General features: G+C 46.9%; 1 protein-coding gene and 1 pseudogene across 1 annotated transcript; one reads left to right on the top strand and one right to left on the bottom strand.

Moving 5' to 3' along the window:
* Positions 1-549: 549 nt before the first annotated feature.
* LOC122147615 lies at positions 550-8,029 on the bottom strand (annotated as a pseudogene).
* A 1,245-nt stretch (positions 8,030-9,274) lies between these two features.
* On the top strand, positions 9,275-9,933 carry LOC122147614 (centrosomal protein of 295 kDa-like). The gene is made up of 2 exons (XM_042770704.1): positions 9,275-9,505; positions 9,724-9,933. Exons 1-2 carry the CDS (start codon positions 9,410-9,412, stop codon positions 9,931-9,933), a joined length of 306 nt encoding a protein of 101 aa, XP_042626638.1. The 5' UTR covers positions 9,275-9,409.
* Positions 9,934-10,275: the final 342 nt, after the last annotated feature.

Genomic DNA, 10,275 nt, shown 5'->3' with positions numbered 1-10,275 from the left:
CAAGGCCCCGGAAAAAACCGTGACACGACCTCGCGGGTCATCCTTGGAAGCAGAGCTTGGCAGCGTTCCCCCCCTCTCCCCTGCGCCAGGCGTCACCGGCCCGACCGGACGCGGAACCTCCTCCCAGCGCTGGGCCCTCCAGCCTCTCCCCGCCAGTCCGGCCCCGGGCCCCGCGCTCCCTACTCACGAGGGCCGTCTGCATGTCGTCGATGGCGCGTGGCCCCCCCCGGTGCTGAACCGGTGGTCAGGCATAGGCCCAGCAGATGAGCTGGCGGTCCTGGACACAGTAGACGTTGAGGGGCTGGCGCGGGTGCTCGGGGCATAGGCGGGGGGGGGCCGATGCAGGTGTCTCCGCGCTGGTACTGTCTGGGGGTCCACGATGGGTTGCACGCAGATGCATAACGTTGACCGCAGCGCGTCCCCACACCGTCAGCGGGCAGCTCCACCACGCCGCGGTGCAGCTGGGGCAACTTGAGTCGGCAGAGCCACAGGGGACGCCAGATGGAGAAACCCACCGAGACCTGCAGCAAAACGCTCTCCAGACAGCTCCTACAGAAGGTGTGCGAGCAGTGCATCACTCGGTGGGGTCAGAAGAAGAGCGCGTAACACACCCGAACACGTCAGATCCTCCTCCAGGTCATCCATCACGGGGAAACCTGACCAACAGAGCTCCCCTGAAGAACAGATTCAGAGATGGAGTGAGCGTTTCAGAAGAAGAACAGATGTGACAAAACAATATATTTTCTAAAAAAAAGTTGGGCTGTTGTAAAAGTCAATGTGATTGTAGGACATTAATGTGTACTATGTTTTTTTTTTTTTTTTTTAAGGTCCTTGTGATCAATGCCGCAGATGTTTTTCCATTCTGGGCCACAAACCTTAAATCTTGTGTTATTTAATATAAAGGGTAGCTTTGTTTCTAGAATGATTGGTCGTTCTCCGGGTGTTTATTTAATCAACTTATTCGTTTTTATTTTAAATGTTAATACGAGCTAAATATCAATACAGTGAACTATAAGAACGTTACTGTTTTTGATGAATTTAACGCATTTAATCTATAACTGTTTGATGTATTGTCGATGACGTCACCCGAGAAACAGAACTACCAGAAGTTTCCTCAAACGCAATCAACAACGCCTCGTTTACTAAGATAAGAACCTAATTACACGAGGAAACATTAAGAACTGATTAGGAAATCTCGGGAAATGTAGAAACATGGTTAAAGACAGTAAATAAGCGCTGCTGACCGTCAGAAAGTCCATCGGAAATGAACAACACGAGCTGCGCGTCATGCGCACACACACACTGCCTCTCCACACCAATCACAGCGCTGGAATTTCAACGCGTCCTCAGCGCAGCACTTAAGAGGAGGCCATGTGATTGGTGGAAAGTTGATGTTTTGAAACCCCGCATGTCCGTTATAACTGTGGTGTGTGTGTGATTGATCCTAAGTATTGTGTGTTGTTGTTGTGTGTGAGTGTGAGTGAGTGAGTGAGTGGTATGTGTGGTGGTGTGTGGAAAGTTCTGTTCGTTCACTGAGTCTCAGCCACCTTCTCTCAGCTGAACTTCATTCAGACCGCCTGAAACCAGCAGATGCATTATGACAGAACTATTCCAGATCTATAATCAGAAATATGAATTTGATATGATCATGAATATTCAGTTCTAAACAGAATAATTTAGAAATGATGTCATTTATCATATGACAGAGAGCAGTGTTTAAAATTTAGTCAGAAAGCACAAGCATGAGAGACACGCAGCTTGCACACAGATCCTCTGATTACAGTGTAAAGAACCAATCCAGCAGATGTTTTACATCATCTTACAGATCTTAAAATGAACACATCTGGGTGCAGACAGCAGACACAGCCATTGTTCACTCACATACACATCTACTGACAGTGAACAAAACACACAAACCCTTTCACCATCAAGACAATAACCACAAAACCAGACACAGGTGAACATAATGATCAAAACCACACAGGAAATATAAGAAACACAGAAACTAACGGGACCATGACACAAAAAAGAAGAGTCTTTTGGGGCTGGAATTTACACGTAGGAGGGGTGCAGCAGAAACTACTAATGCATAATCAGTCATGGTTTTAACTTTGGGTTAGTCATCGATACAAATGAGAGATATCTGAATGAAATCTGAGAGCTTTTCTGTCTCAAAAACCTCAAAAGAATCCAAAACACTTATAAAGGCACTGTCACACGAATCCAGAAGGATATGTGCATAGATAAAATCCTAAATTCATGGATTCATTCAATGCCTTGGTAACTTGATGACAGTATTTATTATTATTATTTTCTAAATAAAGCCCGTTTGCTCCCCAGTTAATTAGTTAAATGTCAGTGTGGTCTGGTTCTGTATGACCAGGGACAGAGTAAACTGAAACAAACACTACATCACGCTTCTTTCAGTAGTTTAAAACAGCCAATAATATTACAGCAGGATTTCGTCTGTGTTGTGGGGCACAATAATGAATAAATATGTGCTCATGAAAAATTGCTACCTAAGACAAATTATACTTTTTTTTTTACCTTAGAGACTTTAAAATTTTTGAAGCAGTTGCAAAGAAAGATCAGCAAGCAGTGAAAACATAAATGATATTCTGATCCTAGATTATAATAATGTTGGCATGGTGTGTTTATTTTTTCTGTTTATATGTACTGGAGTGTTCTCTGTGTGTGTGTGATCAGAGATCTGTTCTGGAGAAGAAGCTGATGTGTTTTGGGGTGGATCTTCACTTTTCAATCTGAGTTAACACGACGACTGCTGCTTTTGAATCGATCTTTGCATTCATGAGAGAAATGCATCTTTCTGGTGTGCATGTGATGTCCTTCCTCTCTCTCTGGAGCTCAGGTCATCACGTCCAGGGTGCCGAGGAACACTATCTCTGCAGCTTTCTCAGTGGACGTCACGTGCAGCAGGACAAGCGTACGAGGGACGAGTGCTCTCTGACCGCATCTGGCCAGCACACACTCACTGTGAGCTACTCGGTCTGGGAGACAGCACAGGACCCGTGTGTGGTTGTCGAGTGTTATCTGTCCTTCAGCTGCTCTGGGAGGATGCTCTCCCGCTAAATAAACAAAATAAGCAGAAAAGCAGCATGAGGTTACTTCTGAAAAGAGCTCTTCATTTTTTCCAGAGCTTGTATATGCCAACTGGATCTGTGCAGGTAGGTTAGAGAGTTTCTGATGTAAACACATTGCTTTATACATCTGTCCTGTGTCTGAACTGTGTTTTCTGTGCTGTATGAGGACTTTCAGCACATTGCTGTGTTCATCACTGTGTGTTGGGGACGCTGGCTGTGCTTCTGATGCGGTGTATGTGGGCTCGCTTTGAATAACGACATCTACTTCATAAAGCCCCGAGACAACGGAGACTGTCCTGTGCATGTACTGCGACACACAGGAGCTGCTGCTTTAATGAAGATGTTTAATGGTCACTGCTCAGGGACTGACCAGCGGAGGAGGAAACAATCAGGCCGTCCGTATCCATCAGAAACAGTGCTCAGAGACAATATCAGTGTTCAGAAGACAACCGTCTGACCAAGTTCTGCAGTGTTGTGTGCGTAATTTTCTTATCTATAGAACGCAATCTTTGAAAACAGAACCTCTGTCTGTATTCTTACACAGAGCACACTGAGAACTGATTGACCACAATCACACGCTTCCTGGTGTGTGTTATTTTAATTGCTAAAAGCTTTTGAAAATCATCAGATAGCGCTGGTGCCAATCCTAACAGAAATCCCTCCTCAGTTATAATACTTGGCTTGTCTTATATGACCAGAAGATTTCAGTGTGGCTCAGTGTCATGACTGCTAAATAGTAATGTCTAACAGATAACATATTCAGACCCAAAAACATGTTTAACATGTGAGAGTTCTGGCCAAGATATGTGTAAAGGTTCAGAATAAAGCTCAGTTTGTCTCGTCTAACTCTATATTTTGCAGTGTAGAGAAGGATCGTGTGTACAAACTTGCTTTGACATCAAAGGAAAACAGATCTGGAAGTACAAATGTTTTATTTCCAGATTTCCAAAATGTGTTTTGGGCCATTGCTGACCTTTTCTTAGAAACCATGACGTGTGGCCTGCAGATGTGAAGCCGAGGGGACAGGAGTCAGGCGAGGCGGTCGAGGGCTCTAGGGACAACGGGGTCAGGGCCGCCATCAGCAGCTCCGTCTTGTACACAGAGTTTCTTTCCTTCCATTCCGGCTCCAGTGCACCTCCTTGTAAGGACCCCTCAGGTGCGTCCGATCTGGCGTCCTGCAGCACGGCGCGCTCTTGGGCTGGAACCGCCGCGGGAACTGAACCAGCACCTTACAGCCGCTCTCCGGACCGTTTCGCACTGCAGACATGAAACCACGGCTCTGAGTATCCCGGGTTTTATCACTGCTGATGGCTGTAGTACAGCTTGTGTGACGCCGGCTCAGACTCACCGGAGACGGTTGTATTACTCTCCGCTGGGAGACACCACTGTGATGGCGGAGTAGGAGTTCCTGATGCTCTCGATGGGGCCGGAGGCCCACATGATTACTGAAACTCAACACATGCCAGCCCATGACCTTAGCCAGCTGCTGCACAGCGTGAACCTGATGCTGCGACATCTGCACACACACACACACACACACACACACACACATAATCATCATGACATCATGAGAGATATTGTTCAGACAAAAATCAACATTGCTGAAAATGTGTTCACGCCCGCAGTTCATCTGAGATCAGGATGAGTTTTGTTTCTTCATAAGGTTGTAGAAAGGTAGCACTGCATCAGTGTCTCAGCAATGGATGCTCTGCAGTGAATGGGTGCCGTCAGAATGAGAGTCCAAACAGCTGATAAAAAACATCACAATAAATCCACAAAGTAATCCACAGCACTCCAGTCCATCAGTTGTACATCTGGAGAAGACAAAAGCTGAAACAAATCCAGCATTAAGATGTTTTTAACAAATACATAGCTAGTCTATAATCCATAATAACACACTATCTCCATAAAGTGAAAAAGTGCATCTGCTGTTGTCTTCACATCAGAATCCAGACACATAGTTGTTTATGTATGTATTTGAGTTAAAAACGTCTTAATGCTGGATGGTGTTTTCAGGTTTTTGTCTTCTCCAGGATGTTCACTGATGGGACTGGGAGTGCTGTGGGTATTGGTACTTGTGTGTGATTATTGTGATGTTTTTATCAGCCCCTCGTTTGGACTCTCATTCTGACGGCACCCATTCACTGCAGAGCATCCATTGCTGAGACAATGATGCAGTGACCCATTTCTACAAATCTGATGAAGAACACAAAACTCATCCTGATCTTGGGTGTTTCTGAGGATCATCACATTTTTCATCACATTTCCATGTGTGTGTGTGAATAGCTGTAGTGTTTTTCTCCTGTGCACCTGTGACAGCAGGATTAGTCCTGCAGACCCTGCAAGCTCCTTGCTCCTGGTGTGAGAGCGTGATGACGCGTCCGTCGCCGATGCACAACCCTGATCTGCGTGTCCACACCGATGTTCAGCAGCAAGCAGCAGGTTTGAGAGAATCAGTGTTAACGCTTTGTTGTGTAAGTAAGGTTTGTGCAGAAATTGTGTCGTGGTGAGGCTTGTGAAGACATACTTGCAGATCTGCTCGTATCCCTGCGAGGTGATGAGCACTTTGACGCTGGACTCATACACATCGTTGATGTTTGACCAGTGAGCCTGGATCTGAGGGTCCTCTATACGACTGGCCAGAGTGTCGATGGTCCGCGAGCCGTCCTGAAACAAGAGAGACTTTACACCGGTCAGACCTTTGCTCAGTGTTTAACACAATACACACACACCTGAAGGAAACAGATCAGTGATCCATTATGAAAAGACCTTTTTTGACTTGAAAAAAAAAAATAATACATGCCTGCTCAATCAGGAAGATGTGTTTGGGCGCCTGTTTTGATGATCTTCTCCAGGAAAGCCCCTCGCTCTGCTGCAGCGAGCGGAAAAGATCTCGCTTTGTCGTAGGCCATGGGTCCCGCCAGACGCAAGCGCTTGTGTCCGAACGGAGCGCTGGCCAGGATGAGGCATCACCACCGAGCTCAGCGTCTGCTTGTGGAACTACACACACACACACACACACAGAGAATGAGGCGAGGAGGAGGAGAGGCGGCTCTCCAGGACGAGGTCTGCGGTGACGTGTGTGTACCTCTCGGGATCAGCTGTGTGGGAGGTTGTGCCTCTAACACATACAGATGGTTCGTCCGGTTTTACACTCACTCTTCTCTGGTGAGGCTCTCTGGCTTCTTTCTCTCCGGTGGAGTGACAGAGAGATGGACAGCTGCAGACCTGCACACACACACACACCACAACACACACACACACACCACACACACACGAGAGAGTTGTACTGGTTAATATTATTTAATGGATCTGAGCTAAACATGAACAGGAAAAGATGAACAGATCCTGTAAACTGATGTATTACTCATTGTTAGTTAACGCATTAACCAAAGTTGTTGTCAAGTGTGACCATTAATACCCCTAATTACTCACACAATGCATTAATAACCTCAGTGCGCTGTGTGTGTGTGTGATGTTTGCTCATTTATAAGTGGCTCTGTATAAAAGCGTCTGGGTCTGAAATGAATGAATGCGTGCACGTACCAGGGAAGGGTTGTGAGATGATCTGGGTTCTTGACGACGATGTGAGGGGGGATCTGTGATTTGATCTGAACAGCTTCACGTGAGAGCTGAGCAAAGATCTCCTTACACAGCAGCACATTCTGAGCCGCCTCCAGCTTCACGTGCCAGTCTGAGAAGCTGAGAGAGGACACATGCATCTGATGTAAACCACTTCAAATGGCATTCAAAAAAAAGTACGTTCACTAAAACAGGCAGAAACGAATGAAACTGATTTCACTAGTGAGCTTTAAATCAGAGGAGCTTTAGCGTATCTGGGAAGTGTGCTACTGGCATGAACGAGAAGGCTTCTTTACCCCCAAAATGTCATCATTAACTCTCCATCATGTCATTCCAAACCTCTCTGACTAAAAGGTCATATTTTGAAAAACTGAAAAAATAAAAATGTCCACACAATGGAAGTCAACGGTCACTAAAAACTGCTTGGGTAACGTCCATCATCTAAAAAACAGCGCTTTTTCTGTTCCACAAAGGAAATCCATACGGATATGAACAATATGAGGATGAGTACATGATGACAGAGTGATCATTCTTGTGTGACTGATCCCAATAACGATTATTTACAAATGCTTCTGATATTCACAATCATAGATGTTCTGTATGGGCCCACACGGATTCCAAGCGTACATATTCATAATATGCCATCGGTCTTCTGTTGAGTGGAGCGGTGAGTAATGTCTGAGGGCAGCGCGTCTCCTGGATTTTACCAGGTTTGGCTTTGGGCTGTCTTCTGAACAGACTGACTGTGCCGAGGTCTCCGATATCAGGAGACTGCTTCTGAATGGACACCTGGAGAAACACACACACACACACACACACACACCCTCACACCACACACAGTGGAGAGAGAGAGAGACACACACACAGAGAGAGAGAGAGAGAGAGAGAGAGAGACAGACACACACACACACACAAAGAGAGAGAGAGACAGACACACACACACACACCACCAACACACACACACAGAGAGAGAGGAGAGAGAACACACACACACACACAGAGAGAGAGGAGAGTAAACACACACACACCACACACACACACGACACACACGGTTCATCATGTGTGGTGAAAGCTACACTTGGTTAAAGCGCTTGCATTACCGGCGCTGCGGTAGCTCAGGTCCCCCAGGATCCACGGCTCCCGGCTCTCCCGCTCCGGCCCGTCCTGCTCCGAGTCGGAGCTCTGGTCGAAACAGTCCATACCACTGCGCCAGCTTGGCCAGGTTCTGAGACATGGAGAGCAGCGGGACGTACGTCTCCAGACCGTCCAGAGGACACCTCCTGCACCTGTCGCTCACACTGAGAACTCGATGCTGCGACGCGCACCGCCGGACCTCCAGACATCATGCTGACCGCTGCAGCTCTGCACCACACACACAGAGGACAGATCACAACACTGACACACCACACACACACACACACACACAGAGAGACACACACAGAGAGAGAGACACACTGAGACACACACACACACACACACACACAGAAAGAGACACACTGACACACACACACACTCTCTCTCTCTCTCTCTCTCTCTCTCTATAACACACACACACACTGAGACACACACACACACACACAGAGAGAGACACCACTGACACACACACACACACACTCTCTCTCTCTATCTCTCTCTCTCTCACACACACACACACACTGAGACACACACACACACACACACACACACACACACGATAAACAAATAATATACTGAGACACACACACACACACACACACACACACACACACACAACACAGTGATAAACAGAAGCGTTATGGAGGTAACTTTAAGACTTGAACACCTGCTGGAAGTGTAAGAGATGAACTGAAGAGAACACAGCGTTATCAGAAACTGACCTCCGGTTTTGTTCAAATTCATTTTATACACACCACAGACAGCTTATGGAAATAACTTCTGATCTCACTTCAGCATAGCCATGTTCTTCATCAGTATTACAGTCTTGTTCTCCAGAGAAAATCTCAGTGTTTCACAGCAAGACTTCAGGTCTCGATTTACGGATGTTAATATTAGAGAACAAGACAAGCATGTAACAGACAGAGCAGTGCCATGACTTCATGAATTACGAGGGTTTTCAGGTCAGAGATGAGATATGAAGCCGCATAATCACATCTGGTCTTGTTTGTTTGTTTGTGATTCTCGCGCACTGACGCGCAGAGATCTTCCGCTCCGCACTGCTGGACGAACGAGAGCTAGCCTCAAATCTCGCGAGGCTTGGTGGGGGAAGGGTTGCCAGGTTTTCTCGAACAAAACTCTCACGATTGCTACTCAAATCTAGTCCAATCGCGTTTCGTGGGCTAAAATACACGTTTTTTTTTTTCATCCTGGTAAAATTTGCATTCGATGTGATAAATATCACGTTATTGGGGGCGCTTCAACACGCGGCAAAAGTGCTAAAGTAGACCAATTCCGCGGGAAACCTGGCAACACTGGGCGGGGGTTCAAAGTTGAAACGAGTTTTAGGAATTAGTGTTTTTATATATATATGTATTTGCAATAACAGTTGCACTTTATCTCCCTCTTAAATCGTTAAAATCGTCCTGTATGTTTCTTGAATAAATAAATAATTGAAGTCAACAACGCCCCGCCGTTCCGAGGGCGGTTTAAATAGCGGAAGTGACGCGGCTTTGAAGGAACCGTTGGAGTTTGTTGACAAAGAGCCGATCGAGCAGCAGCCTCTCCCGCACCTGAGCTCTGTGTGCGAAGAGATGAGCGGAAGAGTCAGTGTGAGGCTCAGTCCGAATGAGGAGGCGCAGCTGGAGAGACAGGAGCTGCACAGGAGGAGGAAACTGCGCCTGCAGCAGGTCAGAGGAACCGGGGCTTATCTAGTGCTTCAGCGACTCTCGTCGCGCACTCCTCCGCTCCGCCAAACACGACTAATGCGAGGATATTATCAACATTAACAGCACGAGAGCTTGCTTTGAAGCGATGTGTGTTATGAAAAGTGCTCAGATGTATAGTTTAGCGAAATACAAGATCTCTCTGTGTGTGTGTGTGTGATTGGTGTGCGCGTGCGTGCCAGGTGCGCGAGCAGGAGCGCTTCATCGCGCGGCAGGTGCGCGCGCAGGTGCAGGAGCGCAGACAGCAGCAGCTGCAGACGCTCGCGGACCTCTCTGCAGCTCCAGTGGCAGCAGCAGCAGATGCTCAGACTGACAGGCTTTATCCACACACTACCAGCACAGCCTGGACTCTGTCGGACACGGACACCGTGCAGCGCCTCAGGAGAATGTGAGTCTGAAGAGTCCGTCTCTTTCCTTTAGAGGAATAGTTACCCCAAAATCTGCTCACCCTCAGACCGTCCGAGATCAGGTATGAGTTTGTGTCTTCATCAGGTTTGTAGAAATGTAGCACTGCATCAGTGTCTCAGCAATGGATGCTCTGCAGTGAATGGGTTGCCATCAGAAATGAGAGTCCAAACAGCTGATAAAAACATCACAATAATCCACACCACTCCCAGTCCATCAGTGAACATCTGGAGAAGACAAAAGATGCGTGTTTGTAAGAATCAAATAAGATTATAGTGATGGCACCCATTCACTGCAGATAGCCTGTTTTGGGTGAACTGTCCTTTGAG

The sequence above is a fragment of the Cyprinus carpio genome, chromosome A15, assembly GCF_018340385.1.
Source record: "Cyprinus carpio isolate SPL01 chromosome A15, ASM1834038v1, whole genome shotgun sequence".
NCBI classification, from domain to species: Eukaryota; Metazoa; Chordata; class Actinopteri; order Cypriniformes; family Cyprinidae; genus Cyprinus; species Cyprinus carpio.
The sequence above is the reverse complement of the archived record's forward strand: the minus strand, read 5'-3'. Positions and strand labels throughout refer to the sequence as shown.